The following is a 22,578-nucleotide window of genomic DNA, read 5'->3' on the forward strand; positions in this document are numbered from 1 at the left end:
GTCTTTTTTCAGTCGGAACATAATGGAGAGAGAGTTTGAATGCCGACAAAGATGGTTTTAATAATTTCTACTTTGCTATGTGTAAGAAAAATGATACTTACACCACTAGTATTAAGTCTCTTACACTTTTCTAGTAGGTGAAGAACAAGGAGGTAAGTTTTAAGTGATTATAGAGGATAGTAACATTTACAGCTCCAATGCCTATATTAGAAGTTCCACAGAACACACATCCACACTCTCCTCACACGCACACATGGAGCTCCTCTTGGCAGTTTTTCTGCTTCCTCTATCCTATGCTATTATCCTCTTCTGTAAGAAGCTATTGGCATGGAGAGACCAACGGTGCTATATGGTGCACTATGAGTGCTTTAAAGCCAGTGAGGATACGAAGCTCAACACTGATACTTGTGCGGGTATAGTCCTGAGAAACAAGAATCTAGGACTTGAAGAATACAAGTTTCTCTTACAAACCATTGTCAGTTCAGGCATTGGTGAAGAAACTTACAGCCCGAAAATCGTCCTTGCAGGCCAAGAAGACTCTCCTTCTCTTAAAGATTCTCTTTCTGAGATAGAAGAAATCATGTATGATACACTCGATAAGCTATTCGCGAAGACAGGAGTCTCTCCATCAGAGATCGACGTACTGGTCGTGAATGTGTCCTTGCTCTCCCCCTCTCCATCTCTAGCAGCTCGAATAATAAACCGTTACAAGATGAAGGAGGATATTAAGTCCTATAATCTCTCGGGAATGGGATGCAGCGCAAGCCTTCTCGCCATTGATATCGCCCGCAACATCTTTAAGTTTCACAAGGATGCATTTGCAGTCGTTGTGAGTACAGAATCCATGGGTCCAAATTGGTACTGTGGTAGAGAAAAATCCATGATGCTCTCCAATTGCTTATTCCGCGTAGGTGGCTGTTCAATGCTCTTAACAAACAAAAGATCTATGAAGCATCGAGCACTTTTCAAATTGAACACTCTAGTACGGACCCATCTTGGCTCCAACGACGAAGCATATAATTGTTGCATCCAAATAGAAGACAGTCTTGGCTACCGAGGCTTCTGCCTCACCAAAAAACTCACAAAGGCCGCAGCTTTATCTTTCACCGAAAATCTAAAAGCGCTAGTACCTAAAGTGCTACCACTATGGCAACTACTTCGGTATGTAATATCATCTCGCTTTGGGAAAAAGAACGACACCCCCGTTCTAGAATTAGTGGCAGCAGGTTTGGATTTTAAGACTGGGGTTGAACACTTCTGTATTCACCCTGGTGGAAGGGCTGTTATTGATGGAGTGGGCAAGAGTTTAGGACTCACTGAGTATGATCTTGAACCAGCAAGGATGGCGCTTCACCGGTTTGGTAACACCTCGGCTGGTGGCCTCTGGTATGTTTTAGGTTACATGGAAGCAAAGAAGAGACTCAAGAAGGGCGACAGAATTCTGATGATCAGCTTTGGAGCAGGTTTTAAATGCAACAACTGTGTTTGGCAGGTAATGAAGGACTTGGAGGATGCTAACGTCTGGGAAGACTGCATAGCCTCTTATCCTCCAAAATCCATAGTCAACCCCTTCATAGAGAAGTATGGTTGGATCAATGATCCAAGTGCAAGCTTTGTTAAATTGGACTGGAACTGAAGTTCTGGCCATCTCTTATTTTGAAGCTTTTTTTCTTTTCTAGTTTTCAGACTTCCATAGGAGTATTGATTTCAAACTTATTTATCTGGACGTCTATTATTGTGGCAAGTGTGCAAAAGCTCCATGTATTTCATAGACGCATATTATATTTACTCCATTTAGTGCTTGGATAAGGTACCTGTAATCTCTGCATGATTCTGATTTGTACTCGATCTGGTTATCAATAATCTACAGTCTCTAAATTAGCCTTTCATTCATTGCCCTCTTGCTTGCAGCAATCGACTTTTGATTCGTGTCAAACATACCAACCTAGTCCACATGTACACCAAGTTAATATTGCTGGCAACCAATTCATCATGACATGGAAGGACACAGTCCGAACTTCACAATCAATGGTCATGATGCACTGACCTTTTTTTTTTAATACGTTTTACTCTTTGACATTTTCCAGCAACCAAACGGGGCCTAAAGAAACAAGAAACAAGGAAAACAATTCATACCATACAACCTCTCCGTTCCATATTCCACCAACTTAAAGGTCTTAGAAGTTGGCACATTTATGGAATGCATTAATCATGAAAGTGCCATGTCTGGTGCGCAATCAATCGTCACTACAGAAACCACCAAAGATTCCCAAGTGTTGGCCCAGCTAAAGATATGGATCAAAGCTTCAGGTGTGAACCAGCTAAAATATTGCTGGACCTAAAATTGAAATGTCGGGGGCTCCTGTATGCTCTACTTATCCCAAAATTCAATCAAAAGAATGCCTAGAAGGAAAAAAGAAATAATAACAGCAGAAAATGAAAACAAAAAATCCAAGCCTAAGACAGATTAGACAACCTCAATCCAAAAGGCCAGTCTTGTTTGGGGTTTGTACTTGGCTTTCTACACAATCTTTTACATGATGCCCTTTGTGGCTCATGCTAGGCCCAACCCGATAGTTCCTTTTCGGGCTTGTACTAGGCTTTCTACACGATCTTTTATATGATGCCCTGTGTGGCTCATGCTAGGCCCAAACCCCTACATACCCCTTGCTATCCTACATTATCAATCAGCCCTAGAGTCGATGATTTAAGAATTTGGTTCTTGGAGGAAGACTCATGCGTGATCCCCTAAGATTTTTCTTAACGTGCTTTCTGGAATGGCATGCCAAACATACTGACCGGAATTTATGGTCACTAAAAGATCAAACATCTACCTCCACTTGCAGTTCTGGGTGGGCTTGGGCTCTCCCACACCCCCTCCTCCCCCCACGCTTCAATATCTTGAAAACCTCATTTGGAACTCTTTTGATAATGTGTCATCAGTTCCTCCAAATTCTTTTTAGACATATTTTACAAGTATCCTTTTATAGAAATAATCTATCCACATCAGCCCCCAGAAACCTCACCACCCCAAGTAGAGCTTTGACAGGATTTCAATGCATTGAAGAAGGGACTTGGACCAATTATTTATGAATTAACTTTACCAGACCTATAATACATCAAAGCCTCATGTTTCTTAGGCCTCATATTCCATATCAAAACCAAGCAAGCAGCTATTGTCTACTAGGGCATACTATAAATCTCATATTTACTATATAGAGGTTATATACGATGATAAGGAAGAAAATGAATGACCAAATCTGACTTTCAGAAAATTCTTTGTTTAGTATAACAGCAGCTAGAAAGACTCTAGTTTGAGCAATATTTTGCAATAACAACTTGACATTGCTAACATTTCAAAAGGATCAGAAACCTTTTAGCAGAAACTTGATGTCTCTACATCCAATAACCTATACCATGGAATTCTAACATGGATGATACCATAGCAGCCAAAAAAACATGTGTAGGTAACAAGTTGTTAATAGTTTCCACAAGAACAAGTCAAGTCTTTAAAATGGTGGGACAATGAAATATCCCACATTGGTTTCCCATTCCATTCCATTGCGAGTAAAATGTACTTTAGTCTTGTCATGGTAACACTGCAAGCCCAAATGTTCTTTTGGTTATATATGGAAGCACTCGGGCTTGTATTTAGTTCAAAGGCAATAGTCAAGTTCCCAGATGGTATTAAGCAGTTTTTTCATCTTTTACACAAACTTTCAATTGGTGCAATGTACTTAGTGTTGATATAGCAAACAATACTCGATACTTAGCTCCTCTTAATCTAGTTTAAAGAGTGAGGCACCAAAAACACTAATCTCCCAGCTCAACATTCATCTTTTTGAACAAAATCCCAAGTCACGTTGAGCCAGCCAACTCAATAAAGAAGGTTAGTCGCGGTCCCATGATGGCTAACTTAGCAATATCAACCAACTTATCCAACACTCCTCAGAAACAGTAATTGATCATTAAAATCTATATTGGACGTACCCATCAATCACTGATTGCTATGAAATTAATCAACTAGTCGTCTATTAACCCAATCAGAGTCCCAACATTCCAGAGTGAAAAGAAAAGAAAGTATATTCACAAATGACTCAATCACTCTAACCAATTCTCATTGCATATCCACAAATCAATTCTCATGCACTCCATGTCTACATAGGCATAATTGTAATCATCATCATCATCAACATCAAATCAGGCCTCTAGAGTTTCCTTCACATCTATAAAATCAACTCCTATACTCATGTCAAGAACATCAAAACATAATCAAACCAAATCTCTCTCAAGCATTTTTAGCAAACATCTTACATGCATTACCATTCACCTACCAAGTGTCAACCGCGTCATCCCAAACGCATTGCGCATAGATGACACACCCATTAGAGATCAACTGGCCATGAATCTTATTCCTCATTCCAAATCCCAAAGCCATGTTCCTCATGATGAGAGGAACAATATGGTGCAAATTTTCACGGATGAAAAGAGGCCAACAGGTGTAAGATTGTGAAAGAAGGAAAGGGATGCTTTAGTTTAGTGGAAGATGAGAGTGGTGGAGCAAGAGGGTGGAGAAGTTAGAATATTTATTTGTGTGATGAAAAAATTGCAAAGAAGTTCATGATTTGAGGTAAGAATGTTTTATTTTATTTTATGCAACTATAAAGTTATAAATGAAAAAAATTATATTTTATTTAAATTTAGTAAAAGAGTAAGTGCAATTTATTTTATGTTATTTCATGGAAATATTAAGTTCTAACTCAAAGATTATGTAAAAAATAAAAAATAAAAGTTCAATAGAGTGTTTACTAATAAAAATTAGAATATTAATTCATTTATTTATTTAAAACAGCATTATTAATTTCTTTGATTAAAATTAAAGAAATACATTTGATTGTAATTATGTTGTTAATATTTATTTTATTTAATATATATTTCAATTTTTATATGGAGAGGGTCGGGTGAAATAAGTATTTTTTTTAACTAGCAAAACATTACAATATTAAAATAAATTTGACTATAGATAAAAATGTTAAAAAGTAAAAATGTGAAAATATTTTTTTAGCATGTGAAAATATTTTTTTTAGCGTATGAAAATTATAGGAAAAATAAATAAAAAGTATAAGTAAAATTTATGATTACAGTAAAAAAAATATAAAGAAGATATGAAAAATATGATGAACGTATAAATAAAAGTATAAAAAATATGAGAAATATATGAAAATAAAATAAATGTTAGTGTTAAAATATGGACGTATATATATGTAACACAATTCATGATTATGCTATTCGTCTTTTCTGTATTTGTTTTGTATCGGTTTTCTACAGTATGTGTCACCTTATGTGTAGAGCCTAATGTCATCACGGGCCTTAGATGATGAGCCTAAGACTCGTAAGGCCCGATAGTCAAAGGGTATGATCCATAAGGTAAGAGGGTATAAAACCAAAAGAAAAATAGTTGTTATGGATGATCAGAACTTTTGAAAACAAAACTTGAATCTGTTCTCTCCCACTTCCCATTGTTAGAGAGAAACAAAAGAAAGGCGATGTCCTCCACAACCTTAAAAGATCCATACATCTTTATCAAATACATAAAATGGATTCGGGTATGTTCCATAAAATTAAGGCTTCCACGCTTCCAACATCACTAGTCGATTCCTACTCTCACATTATAACTTCCATTACTTGCTTGGAACATACACTTCGAACCTTATTATTGACCTAGAGTCCCCAAAGGTCACAATCCCTTCAATCCCACGTTTTGGGGTAACATCACCCGCAAGCTCGATTAGGTAGACATGGGTTAAAATTTTTGTTCCAATATTATTAATCTATTTGCATGACAGAATGTTGGGACTTGGTTTGGAAGCAAGAGAAGGTTGCCATGAGCCATGAGAGGTCCAATGTACCCAACACCTTGTCCCACATTGAAAAAGAGAAGAGAATTCCAACCTTCGCACTCTTATATATTGGAAAACCAGCCATTCTTCCAACCGTGGAGCCATGCGGTGAGCACACAGCGAACTATTCTTTCGCCTTTTACTAAAGAATACCGTGTGCTCGCCGTTATATGTGGCATACGCCAGTTTTTGGAGGGGTTGATGTGTAATTAGCCCCCTACCATCGATAGTTCTAATTATTTATCTTTCTTTTACTAGCTGCATCATTCATTGTACCTTTTTCTGACCGCCCATATGCCGATTGAGTCATAACGTTATCTTTTAGGGCAAGCTACGCCGGTGCTAGACTTCGTTGTCTACTTTATTTATTGAAGTAAAACCAAAAAAGCAGCCCAACAGATGTTATAATGACTTTAGGTACAGTGCTAAAATAAAGTTTTGTTAGGTTCAATTTTCCATTTTAATACCGAGGAACGTTGCAATTGGTCGTCAAAATAAAGGTTTGTTTGGTACAATTTTCCATTGTAATATTAAAAAATGTCTATTTCCTCCCCGTACGTACCATGGGTCAATTTCACTCACGATTTGATTAAATATATTTAATCTTTTAAAAATATTTTTTAAATATAAAAAACATGATTTATAATCAAAAACCATTTTTTTTATTTTTTATTTTTAAAAATAAAAATATAATATTTTCAAACAATATATTTTAGTTATTTAATTTATTATAATTTTTTTAAAAATAATTATATAAATATATAAAACGATTAAAAATAAAATATTAAATATTAATTTTATTTTTAAAAATTATTTTTTAGAATGATTTTTTTTTAAAGAAGAGGGGTGTAAATTATTTAGTAATGATGAATTTTGGACATAGTAGTAAATTATTACTTAAAAAAAAAAATAAAATAGGCAATAATCGTGGTCGAATGTCACAATCAAGTGATCAACATTATAGTAACCGTAATTATTTTCATGGTTAAATGTCATAATTAACACGTTTTCCTATTTGGTTTGACCTCATATACGGTCTAGACAGTGGTTGTAGTTCATTCGTGCACTTCTTTTCCTCCTCCATGGACTTCAAACTTGCAGAGGTCCTTTTGGTTTATTCTTATAAAGAAAAATGTAAGAGCCAAAATCGGGGCGGGAAAATTAAAAATAATAATAATAATAAAAAATTATTTTAATTCTTCTTTGTAAAAATATAGAATTTTTAATTATTTAATTATTTACAAAATTTTCATATTAAAATCAAATATAATATATATATATATATATATATATATATATATATATATATATTTTTTTTTTTTTTTTTTTTTTTTTTCAAACAAAACATAGAACCACATATTCAAAGTTCAGTCCACGTGGAAGGCATATCATGTGGGGAATAATTTGAAACAAAAATCCACACACCTTTTTCCGCCAAACCAGCGGCCTTCGCTGCAGCTTCCTTTTCATTTGTCGTTTTCTATTATTCTTTTTAACTTTAATTTTAATTTTTTTAAAAATCATCGTCATCATTCCATCTACACAAATCTGAGTTCTCACTCCTCACCGAAATGATTTTTTAGGTTTTCACGCCTGTTCTGGCTAACCAAACATGGCTTCACCTGTAACTGTAAAAGAAGGTACTCTCTCAGTCTCGGTTTGTTTGGCTACCGTGGAAATTGAGGAAACTTTCTTAAAAAGTATTTCTGATGCTTTCTGTTCATTTGTCTAACTGATTCAATTTCTAGAAGAAAGTTTCAAGATTGGGGATTTTGATTTATTTATTTTATTTTTTTTAACTAATCTTGACTTTGATCGGTTTGTTCAGAGATGGAGAGGGACTTGGAAAAGGGACTGGTTACGCCAGCACCGAACCAGAACCCTCTGGCAGAGCCATCGCCGTCGCCGTCTCCGTCGTCGACTGCCTCAGCTCCGGCGCTGGTGCTTTCGAGCTCCAGCAAACGGATCGATCAGGCGGGGAAGAAGAAGTATGTGAAGCAAGTGACCGGCCGTCACAACGACACAGAACTCCATCTAGCGGCGCAGCGCGGCGATTTGGCTGCCGTGAAGCAGATTCTGGACGATATTCATTCGCAGATCGGTGATACCATGAGCGGTGCCGAGTTCGAAGCTGAGGTTGCTGAGGTGAGAACTTTGATGGTGAATGAAGTGAATGAGTTGGGAGAGACGGCGCTGTTCACTGCAGCGGAGAAAGGGCATATTGATGTCGTGAAGGAATTGTTGAAGTATTCAAATAGAGAGGGTATATCGAGGAAGAACCGGTCGCAGTTCGGTCCTTTGCATATAGCTGCTGCTCAGGGACACCATGGTAATATTTTTATGTATTATGTATTACCATCTTTGACTGCTTAATTTCTTAAAGAGAAAATTGAGGTAATGAGAAGGAAAATTCAATGCATTTAATAGCTGCATAGATTAGATAGAATTATGTTTGGTTTGATCTTAAAGAATACTAAATTCAACATCTTAAATTCTTTTCTTTTTATATGTTTCCACAGAAAATGAAGTGCAAATTACAATTCTGAATATTGCTGATTGTGTTGAGATTCTCTTTATGCTTGGAAGATTGACATTGGTTTCTATGGTGATTGGGGGTGTTGGAGATGTAGCATAATTTAGGTGTGCTTCATAGTATAATTGTAATGAATTGTGATGCCTTTGATATGTTAACTGCCTTTATCTTAGGTTGATTTTTTCTTTCTTTTTCTGAGTCATTTACAAAGTTTTTTGAGGCCTGTGCAAGGTAACTGCTTAAGTAAATGTGTTTATTAGGTATTCAAAGGGGTAAAATTTTGTACTGAAATTGATTAACCTCTAGTCCAACCGTGCATTCAAAAGGCAAGTTAATAGTTTTTTTTCACAAGTATATATTTTCAAGATTATGAGACTTATACTGGGGAATCTGCCAGCAGAATGCACATAGGTGGAGAAAGATATGTATATATTAATAGTAAAAGAAACATTACACCAAAGTAGAAGAACATATGCATTAGGCATGAAAGGCCAATCTATAAAATCAGTCAAAGGCATTGAGCCTTCTCTTATGTACATGCTAACCCAAGCTGAAAGGTTACAAATGAACAAATGTTTCAACTTTTGATCAATCTATTCCTTGTTTTCAAATGCTCTTCAATTTATCTCTTATCATAAAACCTATTATTGTAAATTATATGGATTAATGTAATCTAGCTTGTCCGCATGCAAACATGATGCACGTGGGCCTAAAATTATATGGCTTAGCTTATGGGAACAGTAAGCAGGTTGTTCAGTTATGAGTTTTGATAAGAAGCTTACAGCTTGATGCAGTATGGATTCCAAGTCAAAAGCAACAAATGTTTGTGCTTGATGGTTTTGGCTAAATTTTGACTTATGCTTGGAGAAGGGATTAACTTGAAAGAGGTGCAAAGTGCTTATTTTTAGGCCATAAATCCATATGTTTTTAAGTAGCTGCTGGTATCTCTGGAATTGGAGTTACATTTTTTATTTCTTATACATGGTAAGAACTTCACAATTAGTACCTATATTAACATGCTTAGTGACTTGACTCCCATCATACATTGTGATCATGGGTAGCATGCTAGATATCAATGGGCTACAAGGGCCCGTGGTGTCATTCTTGGTGTTGTTTATTTTGTCCCTTGCTTAGCTTCAAAACTTTTTAATGTTTCTAAATTCCTTTTGGTTTGCTAAGGTACATGCAAGACAAAAGTTGAAGTTTGGTTAGGGTTTTTGCTAAACTCTGAAAATGAATTGGTAACATAATAGGCTCTCATGCTTGTGGATGGGGGTGCAGAAAATGATATTCAACGATTCCTTTCATCTATCAAAGGAAAACAATGTCAAAGTTTATGAGTTGGTAACATAATAGGTTCTCTTGCTTGTGGATGGGGGTGTAGAAAATGATACTCGGCGATTCCTTTCATCTATCAAAGGGAAACAATGTCAAAGATCTATTACTTCTAGGGTTTCAAGATATCAAACTTCCATCTTATTCTGCTTTAAATTTTGTTGGTCAAAACTCCATAGATTTAAAGTAAATCTCATGACAGGCTTGCCACGTTACTTCTTTTAGATATGTTCAGTCACATAATTTCATGGTAAGCTAATTATATTTCTACAAAGAAAAGGACTAGAATATTCATCATCACTCTTTTTGTTACAGCCATTGTCCAAGTTCTGTTAGACTATGACCCAGAGCTGAGCAAAACAATTGGGCCATCAAATGCAACCCCCCTAGTTTCTGCTGCATCAAGAGGGCATACAGCAGTAGTTATTGAACTGTTGTCAAAGGATTGTAGCTTGTTAGAGATTGCCAAATCCAATGGGAAAAATGCATTACATTTGGCTGCTCGACAGGGTCACGTTGACATTGTAGAAGCATTACTGGAAAAAGATCCACAGTTGGCACGAAGAACTGACAAGAAAGGACAAACTGCATTACACATGGCTGTAAAAGGGGTGAGCTGTGAGGTGGTGAAATTACTTCTTAATGCAGATGCCGCTATTGTTATGCTCCCGGACAAGCAAGGTAATACAGCATTACATGTCGCCACCAGGAAAAAGCGAGCAGAGGTATGTCTTGTTTTTGTATCTTTTATCAGTTTTGTTTCTTTTTTTCTCTTTTCTTTTTAAGGATAGACATAGTAGTGATTGGTGATGATGCTCTTTTTCTTTAATTTTATACCTGTTGAATTGTCAGTGGCTTACATAGCTTTTGAGTGCTCAGTGTTTTAATTTCACTTTAGCATTGCATACCAATAGAAAATTTTTAATCAATTGGCAATAATTACTAAATTCTATCTTTGTTTGTCTTAATATGTGACATTCAATTAGAGTGCCTTCCACCCTTTCTTGCCATTTCCAAACAATACATTTTTGAAAGAACCTTAATTGGATCTGTGCATAACTTATTTGATTTATAAAGGTTGTAGCTTGACTATGGAGTTCAGTCAAAATTTTCTTCAGAACTACCTGTAAAGATTCTCTGGTGATATTTTTTATTGAAGGCTTCATCTAATATGGAGTAGCTATGAATCTACCGTGGGTGCTATTTTTTTATTTTATTTTTTTTTCTTGTTTCTTTTTGGTGGGGCATCTTATATCTGTAATCTTCCCCTTTAGATGCATTCTAATTTAATTTATATTTGCCTGTCCAAATTTTTTTTTTTTTTTTAAATCCTTAATTCAGATGATATTAAATTAGATGCAAAACAAAATAATCTATACTTCATTTTGGTAGTTTTCTAGTGTTCACTCTCAAATATTTTCCATTAAGCTTGGACATTTTGTTGTTCAACATTTTAATTGTTTTATCCTTTTAAAGTTTCGTTGTCCCAATGGTTGGCCACTTAAGGCTTGTAGCTGTCTGGTTTTAATATTTTCAAGGTGCATGATGTTAATCTTTGTCAGCTTCTCATGATGTACCATATCCATACATGTAAAATTTTGCTCTTGGATATAGCTATGTTTGAGATGAACTTCAACTTCTTACTGTCTCTTCTGGCTGTGAATGCAGTGTATCTAATCCTATTCTGTGATTGCATCAGCATTTATTTGGTTTCTTTAGGATGTATGCTTTGACTGTTACTGTTCCCTGCATATTTGTGCACCATTACAAAAAATGAGATTTATGGTGTTTTTACCATTAAACTTTTTTCTTATTCATATATGAATATTTTCTTTAGGCTATATTTGATTCTTGAAAAGTATTAAAGAAAGAAAAAAAATGATAAGTAAAATGATTTGCTCATGTTTAGTTTTACCACGGAAAACTAGAAGGAAAATCAAATATAGTTAAAAGTAGTTAGAAACTTATACATTTTTAAATTATTTAATTTTTATGTAGAAGAGGAAAAATAAGTAAAATAAGTTTGGAGTAACATGTAAAAATAATTTATTGTCTTTAAATCTAATTTTTATTTTTCTATATTTTTTCTTTCCTTCCATGTTTCCTTTCTATTTTGTTTTCCTCACATTTTCTCTCAATTTTTTTAGGAACCAAACATGGCCTTAGACTATGTTTGGTTTTAGAAAATTTGAGGGAAAGAAAACGAAAAGTAAAAATATAAGAAAAGAAAAAAGTAAGGAAAATTTATAAAATTTTTTCTTATTTGTTTGCCTATAGAAAAGTTGAAAGAAAGAAAATTGAGTCTTGTTTGGTAATTTTTTTTTAAAACAGTTTTCTATTTTTCATAACAAAACATAGGAAAACGTGATTGGCAATTAGAAAACATGATGTTTTCACAAAACGTTTTTTAGTTGTTTTGAATTGTTTTCACTTATTTTTTTAGGGTTATTTTTAAAAATAATTATATAAATATGGGGAATGATTAAAAATGAAGCATTACATATAAAAATTATTTTAACATATTTAAAAACATAGAAAACAGGTTATAAATATTTTAGGTTCCCAAACATACTTTTATTCTATAAAACATAAAAGAATAATTTTTGAAACCTGTTCTTAAAAAGTGTTCTTCAAAATTATTTTGGACAACACTTTCGAATCAGATCCTTAAATTGCTGAAGAACGTACTTTTCTTAAACTTTCCTCACTCTTAAATAAGAAAAATCTTTCAACATTTTCCCAACTCTTTTCCTTAGTTTTTTTTTTCCTCACAATTTTCTATGTCATCTGAATATGAGAAAATCATTTTCTTTAACATTTATTTTCCCTTTCCTCCGTGCTTCCAAGAAACAAACATGGTTTTCCTGAAATTTAATATATCACAAATATTTCTGATTTCTGTGTGGCTGTCTGTATTCTTAGTTTTCTGTTTTCTTGGAGTCTGCAGGTTTACTGCTCATGTAGTTTGCCCCTTGCTGTTGATTATTTTCACATACCATATAATCTATTAGGATTATAGCTGGAACAAGAGTATTGAACCTTCCTTTTTCCTTTGCAGATAGTGAATGAATTGTTGCGCCTCCCTGACGCCAATGTTAACGCACTGAACAGAGACCACAAAACATCTCTTGATATAGCTGAAGACCTTCCCCACTCTGAAGAAGCTTCAGATATAAAGAACTGCCTTATTCGCTATGGTGCTATCAAAGCTAATGAACTAAACCAACCAAGAGACGAGTTGAGGAATACCGTGACTCAGATCAAGAGAGATGTCCACACTCAACTTGAACAAACCAGGAGAACAAACAAAAATGTCTATAACATTTCTAAAGAGCTCAGAAAACTCCACCGAGAAGGGATCAACAATGCCACCAACTCAGTGACTGTGGTGGCTGTTCTATTTGCAACAGTTGCCTTTGCCGCCATTTTCACTGTGCCTGGTGGAGATAACAACAAGGATGGGACAGGGGTGGCAGTGAAGAGTGCTTCTTTTAAAATCTTCTTCATCTTCAATGCCTTAGCACTTTTCACATCCTTGGCTGTTGTGGTAGTTCAAATTACTTTGGTCAGAGGGGAGACAAAAGCAGAGAGAAACGTGGTGGTGGTGATCAACAAGTTGATGTGGTTGGCTTCTGTGTGTACGTCAGTGGCTTTTATTGCCTCCTCTTATATAGTGGTTGGCAGGCATAACGAATGGGCTGCGATTTTCGTTACAGTTGTAGGAGGAGTAATAATGGCCGGGGTCCTTGGCACCATGACTTACTATGTGGTTAAATCAAAGAGGATAAGAGCAGTGAGGAGGAAAGACAAGAATGCAAGGAGGAGCGGATCCAACTCCTGGCATCACTCCGAGTTCTCCGATTCAGAAATTGATAGGATTTATGCCCTCTGATGCAGAACCTATCAGAATTTGTAGAATCGTAGAGAAAGAAGAAGAACAACTGATGCAGGATAGCGAGGTGTTTGGTTGCACTTCCCCAAAAGCCCTGAAGCTCCAGGAATTAACAAGGATACAATTGACAGCAAGCGTTCTGCAGGGGTTGGCTGGCATGTTGTCTATATTCCTGCCATTGGACTGTAAGTCTGTAACAAACTGAAACTCTTTGACCTTAGGCCTGTTCTATTGATGCCCTTGTTTAGCTAAATATGAAAACGGAAAAGGGGAGGTTGCTTTTTTGAGCGTTGGTTCTGTACATATACAATCCAGAAACTAAAAGGATTTCATGATTCGAGCAAGAGATGGTGAGAAACATGGGGGACTTGAGTTCTCCAATTCTGGGAAGAGGGACAGAGAAGGTAGTGAGCTTGAGCTTGAGCTTGCTATGATTCAAAATTGGTTGGATAATTTATCCTTAAGAGCCAAAAACTGAATAGCATGAAATGGCATTAAGCCTCTCTATGTTGGTCCGTGGGGTCACACTCGTGAAGTCGGTTCAGTTTTAGTTGCAACAACAATTTTAGAAGGGTAAAATCGGAAGTGAAAAAGAGCACTGAGTTTTGAAAAAATAGATTTCAGAACTTACCAGGGCTGTTAAGGAAAGTTTCAAAAGTAGTTCTCATGTTTAAAAACAATTTCAATTGATTTTAGAAATAATTTTTTAGGTTTTATTAAAATTTTCAAAGCATTCTTTTTTTTTTTTTTTTTAATTCTCGTTTGGAATATTCTATAAAAAAAAATAGTTGGTCTTAAACCCGAAAGATGGGAAATTTGCAAGACACTGCTCCTTATATCTAATTATCTAGAAATCAAATAATTAGATATTCTTAAATTCATGAGACTAGGGGTCGGATCGAACCAAGCCAGAGGGCCTGGGCTGGGCGGTTTACCCTTTACATGCCCTATGACCGATTCACCCGTTCTTTGCCAACTCAATTTTCTCCGGGTCGGGGTATGTTTGATTGATTGGAATAACATTGAAATAAGATAAGATAAAATTAAATAAATTATTTCATTATTTATCATATCTTCAATTAAACATAAGATAAGAGAGATGGTGAAATATTTTATTTATTTATTTATTTATATTTTTTCTAAATGAAATATATTAATTTGAAGTTAAAATATAAGATATATATATATATCATGTATCATAATTCATTTTTTAATTAATTTTTTTTATATAACTTATTTGGTAAAATAAAAAAAAATTATAAAATTAAATTTATGTTTAAAAAAGAATTCAAAAAATATTTATAAGATATATTATAAAATAATAGTAATATATGTGTTATTCAAAATATATAAATTATTTGTATATATTGAATAACATAATATAAAAAAATTATTTATAAAATTTAAATATTTTAATCATAAATATTATTAAATATAAGAAAATTTTTATATTTTTTAATAACAAAAAATAGTAAAATATAATATAATTTTTACTTTAAATATTAAAATATAACATATGGTTTATTTTATTTTATAAATTAAATATAAGTATGACATAACATATTCCCGTAAATACGCTTCTTTAAGATATCACATATATTAAATTTAATATTTAAGAATATCATATTTAATTAAAAATAATATTGACATTTTTATCCAATAAAATATGATATTTTAGAATATACATATGTCATCTTTTATCTTATCTTGTCAACAAGTTTAAGGTAATGTTTGTTTTTTGGTTGAAAAAAAAAGTTAAAACATTTGATTTTTTTTATTTAGTTAAAAGTAACTCATTGACATCAACCAACATAATTAAATTAAACTTATTGATAACAAGTTCTCTTCAATTATGTTTTTTAATATCAATAAAATACCTTTAATTGAATGAAAAAAAATCAAATATTTTAATTTTTTCTATTCAACCAAAAAACAAACATCATCTAAGTCGTCATAATTAGTGCACTTTTATCTCTTCTTCAAGTTTTTTTTTTTTTTTTAAAGTTAAACCTATCATATTTTTGTTAGTTCTTCCGTTTTACGTCTTTTTTCCCATTTTCTCCGTCCCTTCTTAAAACGACATCGTTTGCCTCTTGCTGTGTTGTTGCGCGTCTTGTGACTCGGGAGTTGTGAGCTCCCTCCTTCAATTGTTAATTCTGTAATCTTATTCCTTTCAAAATGAAGTTTTCTCTTGGAGTCCTACTTCTTTTTTTCATTCTTCATTTTTTTTACCTCATATTTCTCGGTAACCAAACAGAGACGCCTGGTGGTTTGTCTCTAGACTCTCTCTAGAGGTACGCTTATGTTTCCATTTTTGAGATTTAGTGTGTTGACTGTTGGTAAATTTTTGTACACTGCTTGTATTTTCTTTATCCTCTGTTTGGTCACTGAGAAATTTCGAAAATGAAAGAAAGTAAATTTATGAATATTGAAGTTTTCATTTTTCCTACTCAACTGAGCCTACTACAACATGAGAACATGAGATTCCAAATTTGAATTCTGAACTATCAAAAGACTTCATGGATTTCAAGAGGACCGTGAAAATCTTAGTTAGGTAGATAGAGTTGAGGTTTAGAAGTTACCTGCAACCTTTGAATATCTCATTGCTGAGTCAGCACAATCTGGCTAAAGATTGTGAGTAGAACATTTTATTTAAATACAGCAGTGCTCACATCTTCTTCGGGAATTTCTTTAATGCTTATTGGATTTCAGGAATTTGGCTCCCTTTCAACTCTATAGTGAGTCCAGTCATCAGTTCCATACCTCTTGATTCTATTCAATTATTTCTTGTAATTATTATTGTTTATAGTTTTAGTCTGGAGACTGAAGGGCCTAAATTTTGGTCATTCTAGTTTTTGAACCATTTAGATGTCTAAGATGGGCTGCATTTATTGTCGATGCCTTCTCTTTAATTGAAGAATACTTTTATAAAAATGGATTATATAGGCCATGTTTGGTTACCGAAAATTTTGAGGGAAAGCGTGAGGGAAAGAAAATCGAGAGGAAAATCCGAAGGAAAGAAAAAGGGAAGGAAAATGATTTAAATTCAATAAATTATTTTTATATACTACTGCAAACTCATTTAACTTATTTTAACTTTTCTATATAAAGATTAAATGATTTGAAGATATATAAGTTTTTAACTAATTTTAATTATATTTGTTTTTCTTTTCTATTTTTCATAGTGAAATCAAATATGAGAATATCGTTTTCTTTAACAATTTTTTTTTTTTCTTTTCTTAGTACTTTCTTGGAACCAAACATAGCATAGAGTTCCAACTCAATGTATAGTTTCCGAAAACTGTTTTAAGACTAAATAGCTTTCCAATGTATCCTGCAATTATTAATCTGGGGAGATATATAGATGAACCCTGCCTAGATCTGTGTTTAATTGCCAACATGAGGAACTATGGCTGTGGTTCAAGAATTTAGAGTTGGCATCTCAGAGTCAATTTGGTTGGAACTCCTTTTCATCTGCCTTTTTTGGCTAACAAATTGTTGTTTCTAATACTTTGGAGGCATTATCTTGAGATTGATATCCAAAGTTTCATATACACACATTGCACGGTTTAGGAAAATGGATGAAACTCATGCTATTACACTTGTTGGACTTAGAATTTCTTTAACTCAGTTTTGGTGGGCAGGGAAAGAACTTACAATGAATAGACAGTCGTGTGATTATATTGTAGAAAAAAAAAAAAAATGAGCCATTTATAATTTATATTGTCTGATATTCTTTTTGGGGAAGAGATTGTATATCAGTCTAATGATGGATGTGGATTGTAATGTGTATGGTCACCTGATTCTCTGCTTGCATAAATTTCTTGAGAGTAACAGTTATTTCAGACTGATGAAGATGGATTATCTGTTACATACTTACATGAAGGTACTCCACTCTCAAGCAATTCATTATTCTAATGCTTGCCTACTAATATGTAATGTAACCTCCTTGTTTTTTTACCTTGCTGGTGTATCGACCCAAAGAAGACTAGGGGTACAATAACAAACCTGTGCTGTACTTAGTAAAGCCAAGCCCTCTCCTCAGGATTCCTTTGTTTTTATTTATTTTGTTTTTTGTCATTAGTTTTTAGTTTTAAGCAATTTGAGAAGGAAAAGATTTTGACTTGTGTGCGTGTGTCTACCATATCCATCTATAAACATAAGAACAGGAGAGACTCCAAGGCATTCATCCCTAACAACAAATGGGCTGGGTTTTGATTTGGGTGGCAATTTCTCTGACAAACGAGTACACTAATTGAGGATTCAAGTGTTCATTTTCTTTCTATATGCTTAGACAGCATCAGGAGCAATCATCCATCCTGTCAGACTACTGGGCCTGTAGACACAGTAGATTCACTTCCTTCACTTTAACAATATTACAAACAAAGCTCCAAGCAATAGTTTTTTATCATGTTTTTTGGAGCATGTTAGAACATAGTTTAAAAATAAATTGGCCTGTGGACTCCCATTTCCAGGCTCTTCTATCTACCAAATAGTTTGCTAACCCTTGCTTCTTCTAGCCCATCCAAGAATGTGGCTCAAATTCTAAGAGTTGACAAAGAGGAGGAAAATATAAACAGAATGTTTAGTTTCAATTTGAGACACATGGAGTTCTTTTCTGAGTCTTTTGGCCCAATGTCTGAATGGACACTCTGGGTCATGTAATTTATCCTCAAAGCTATTTTTTATAAAATGATTATATTAATATTCTGAAGAAATATGTCTGAGTATATCCATGAGCCAAAGCCCACAATTCTACTGCAGTACAATTGTGAAAATCAGTGACTGCAACATGTGGGAGATACTCTCGAAAGATTACAAGTGCATTAGCTATGTATGGTGCTACATATATGGTCTCAAACAAGCCAAAGGGTAGACCTGTTGATAATGTATCCTTCTGCTTTTTCTGCAATCTTTTGGGACCATCTTGAAAATTTAAATAACAAAGATAGGATGATTTAGATGCAGTAATTAAAAAATTCCAGGATTACCAGCTGGTGTAGAAGCTTTCCTTTTTCCTTCTTTCTCCCCACAATCCGCGGAAGTTGAGTGGGGAAAAGGTTTCTTGTTACATGGTTATCAGTAATTTGTAGTGCTTAGTGACATCAGAGAAGTCATTTGCTGACTTTAATCTGTCATAATCCTGGCTGACATGTTCATCTAGTTTAAGAATTAGTACATCCACTTAGAAAATTAAAAGAAGCAAAAGATCCACCTGGAAGGCTATTTGCCCACACTCGGAGATTTCATGTACTGTATTTTTATTGTTTATTCAGAATCATCTTGTCTTAGAGGAAAGTTTTTAGCATACTAATATATGCAGGTGTCTCTTAGAGGCTCTTAAGAGGCAGACAGGTGGGTATTTGCAATCATACTCATGATTAGTTCTGTTATTAGATGATTGGATGGGACATTTTGATATTCTTTTTGCCAAAAATATGTCCTTACACAATTTTCTATCCTTCAAGTTTTGGTGAAACTGGCTCATAGTATTCATGGTCCAAAAATTAAGAGTGAAGGAAGCAGTGTTCAATTAGTAATATTTTGTGATGAGATGACTTTTTTTACATTTTTCTAGTCAACATTCAAAAACATAGCCTACAAACTGAAACTCCTCAAGACCCTCTATCTATAGTCTTTAGAATTGCATTATGAGAGCTTTGGGGGATTGTTAGATCCTTAGATTTGGGTACACAAACACAGATCTTTCTGATTTTTCTTTTTGTTTTGGTTCTTGCCTAATGAAAAGTTAAAAGATTGTATTCCTCACTGCCTTGAAAGAAAATATATGTATATATATATATCTTCACTTTAACAGTCAGAATCTGATCCACATCATTCTTAGTTATGTTTAGATGGGTGAATAAAACTTTATATTTGCCTAAAACCTATATCAGGGTATGAACAGGGCAATAAAACACTGTATAGGTACCAGAATATCTACATGTGCAATATACCAGAAAGATGGAACTTGATGGCCAAGTATTGTATTGTTTAAGAGCAGTAATTTTTAAAATTCTTTTTGTCCTGGTTTTTTTATTTCAAATGCTGTATGCTCCTTAAAAATTGTGTTTTGATAAATAATAGTTTCTTGAAAGTTGTAATCAATGATCATGACATTTGAATTTTGCTAGCTAATTGAACCTTAATCAGGATTTAAATTAGAAAAACAACTGGGAAAAGGAGTGAGTTTTCTTAAGAGAATGCCTAAATTGGCTTTTGAATAAATGGAGCTACGATATTCTTGTAACTTGGAAATTATTGTTAACGATTGACAAAGCGGATATCAATGTGAAAATTGTCAGTCAACTGTCATTTTGATCATGAATACCAACTTCTTTTTTGTTTAAGAGAGAATTTTATTCTGCATTTTCATGAAATTTTCATATGATGAACAGGTCTATCAGTACAGGAGAGCCATGCATAGTTCTGATCTTGTACTGAATCAGAGCATGCTAATCATCAAAATTTTGAAAGGATAAAAAAGGAACACAATATACCAATCAAACTTCGTACTTTGTCCTTGTTGTCCTCTCTCTCTCCGTCTCTCTTCTCTTCAGCCTCGGCAAAGAACTGGTCTTTCTTGGTCATCACAAACTGCAATCCTGGAAGCTGACAATGTGCAAAACCCAACTTCACTAACAGTCTTTCTTGATAGGAACAGCTGCTGAGACTGTTTGCAATGAGCGATTGCTCCCTGAATTGAGCACTCAAACTCTGAGTTTGCGCTGCTACTTCTCTTGAGAAACTGGAACTCATGAGACCCATTTGCATTACTTGAGCATGAGGACGAAGAAGATCCAGATGAAGATAAAGAAGATGAAGACTTGGTTATTAAATGCCGTTTGAAAGCTCCTGAGAATGACCTTCTATGGTGACCCCCATCCTCATTGATCTTTTCTTTGTTAGAGCTCCTTGTGTCACTAGTTGACATCTGGTAACTGTCCTTCTGAAGTCCAAATGGGTTTTTCTTTGCCTTCATGTACTTACTTAAGGACTCCTTGGCTTTTGAACCTGAAGCTTCATCTACCGTCCTTGCAGGTGCCACACAGGACTCATCTGAGCAGCCGGGTTTACCAAACAAGGACTTGAGATAAGCCCGGGAAGCCTTCAACTTCAGACCAAATGAGGACTGCTTGATGAGCTTAAACTTTTTCATCCAGGACTTTTTTGGGTTGTCACTGATGAAACTGCTCATATCAGTTGAGTACTCCAAGAAATACTCATCTGGATTGAGTTCTCCACTAACCCGGCAAGATTCTGAAGGTGAGATATTGCAGGATTCGAATGGGGTACTGGTTGTAGTCGGTGTGGTGGCAGTGGTGGTTAATGGAGTGCTATAGAAGTCTCTGAAGGTATCAGTGTTGTCATGGAAAGCAGAGTTGGAGTTCTGGAGGAGTGTTTCCACCATTTGCAAGCGTGGAGGAAGGTGAAGAGGAAGGAGCTTCCCTTTGTAGAAGAGCTCATCAGCTGGGGAAGTTGTGATTTCTCTCTCAAGAGAGCTTGATGACATGTGGAACTCAAACTCTCTGGGGTGTGGAGGAGAGCTAATGGAGTGACAGAGGAAGTTGGAGTATGAACTGACTTCCATGTCTATGTAGTCTTCATCTGCATCATCACATAAATGAAAGTCTATGGCCATTTCTGATATCTCTCTCTCACACTCTCTCTCTCTGGAGTAGCTTATGGGGAGCTGAGCTCTGTGAAGAGGGGAGGAAGGGAAGACCATCCTTTAAGAAGTGGCGATGCTGCCAAGTCATGAAAAGAAGCAACTGTTGGAAAATGTCAGAATTTTGGAAATTCTTGAATCTTCCAAATATAAAATTCAGAACATTATGGAGGAGTTTTTTTTTTTGCCCCAATGGCCCAGCACTGACCCATGTCTGTATTGTTTTCCTGAACTAAATATTTTTTGTGGTTCATTTCTCATTGCCTTTCGTCTTTCACATTTGAATTACAGGAGTCCTGTCTTTTTCTTTTGCTCTCTTTTTTCTAACAAGAACAAACTAAAAGAGAATCATTACTGATTCTAGGTGGATTACACAGTAATGCTATCATCTCTCTTTTGGTGGTGCAGGTTCTCTACAGAGCTTTATGTTTGACATCATTAAGAGTTAATTGTCTGGTGGGTGGGCCAATATGCTGATCCAATGATCTGATGCATTCTAACCCGAACACCCCACAAGTTGGATGATTAGGATCTCGATGGCAGAAAGGATTATACGGCTGATTCCAGGTAATTGAGACTTTTAGATAAAAGCTTTGATTTGTTGATTTGTCTTAGAAATCAAAGTTTTCAATGCTGGAACATACATTGATGGAACATTTTAGTTTGCAAAATATCCCATATTTTGGACATACATATAAGTGTATATAAATATATACTGACACACATATATAAGGAAAAAATGCACTAGAAATAGGGATTGAAATAAATAAAATATCTGATATGGTTAACAATGTATCTCAGTGGGAGTAAAGGGATAAAACCCCACCGGCACCACCTCCTTTTGATCTCTCTCTCTCTCTCTCTGTAGTGAAATAAATATGAATAAATAAAAGCATGTATGTGCATAATAAATAAATAGGTATGCAATTTTCTGTCTCCTCTTATTTGAAACCAGCACATATCCCCATATCTCAAAACCTGGTTCTCTGCACTCACAATATATTAATTCATGTATATAGCTCTCTCCCCACAGCTCTCTTTCTCCACACCCTAACTAAACCAACCATTGCCTATCAAAAAAACTAATGAACCAACCTTGAAAGGAAGCTCCCAAGCTAAATAAAATATTAGTTAGAGATAAAGAATCACTTTATATACTTTACTGGTTTTACTCCTTTTACTGGATTCCTGGGTTTTTTTTCACTTTCTTTTCTGATTTTTTTATAGAGAATTTCTCCACGGCTTTTTC

At 34.7% G+C, this 22,578-nt stretch overlaps 3 protein-coding genes and 1 non-coding gene across 5 annotated transcripts; 3 read left to right on the plus strand and 1 right to left on the minus strand.

Moving 5' to 3' along the window:
- Positions 1–225: 225 nt before the first annotated feature.
- LOC117927440 (3-ketoacyl-CoA synthase 19-like) lies at positions 226–1,893 on the plus strand. The gene has a single exon (XM_034846921.1). The coding sequence runs from the start codon at positions 254–256 to the stop codon at positions 1,634–1,636; it is 1,383 nt and encodes a 460-aa protein (XP_034702812.1). The 5' UTR covers positions 226–253; the 3' UTR covers positions 1,637–1,893.
- Positions 1,894–5,999: 4,106 nt separating this feature from the next.
- Positions 6,000–6,116, plus strand: LOC117929414. The gene has a single exon (XR_004653760.1). It is a non-coding gene; the product is annotated as a U5 spliceosomal RNA (small nuclear RNA).
- A 1,314-nt stretch (positions 6,117–7,430) lies between these two features.
- Positions 7,431–14,004, plus strand: LOC117928648 (ankyrin repeat-containing protein ITN1). 2 transcript variants are annotated; one of them, XM_034848595.1, is made up of 4 exons: positions 7,431–7,540; positions 7,729–8,229; positions 10,084–10,493; positions 12,827–14,004. In XM_034848595.1, exons 1-4 carry the CDS (start codon positions 7,513–7,515, stop codon positions 13,658–13,660), a joined length of 1,773 nt encoding a protein of 590 aa, XP_034704486.1. In that variant the 5' UTR covers positions 7,431–7,512; the 3' UTR covers positions 13,661–14,004. The 2 variants fall into 2 exon arrangements, with proteins under 2 accessions (XP_034704486.1, XP_034704485.1); XM_034848594.1 differs by having other exon boundaries at positions 7,452–7,600.
- A 6,013-nt stretch (positions 14,005–20,017) lies between these two features.
- On the minus strand, positions 20,018–21,976 carry LOC117928019 (probable membrane-associated kinase regulator 4). Its single transcript, XM_034847762.1, has one exon. The coding sequence runs from the start codon at positions 21,387–21,389 to the stop codon at positions 20,217–20,219; it is 1,173 nt and encodes a 390-aa protein (XP_034703653.1). The 5' UTR covers positions 21,390–21,976; the 3' UTR covers positions 20,018–20,216.
- Positions 21,977–22,578: the final 602 nt, after the last annotated feature.

Source organism: Vitis riparia, chromosome 13, assembly GCF_004353265.1.
Source record: "Vitis riparia cultivar Riparia Gloire de Montpellier isolate 1030 chromosome 13, EGFV_Vit.rip_1.0, whole genome shotgun sequence".
NCBI classification, from domain to species: Eukaryota; Viridiplantae; Streptophyta; class Magnoliopsida; order Vitales; family Vitaceae; genus Vitis; species Vitis riparia.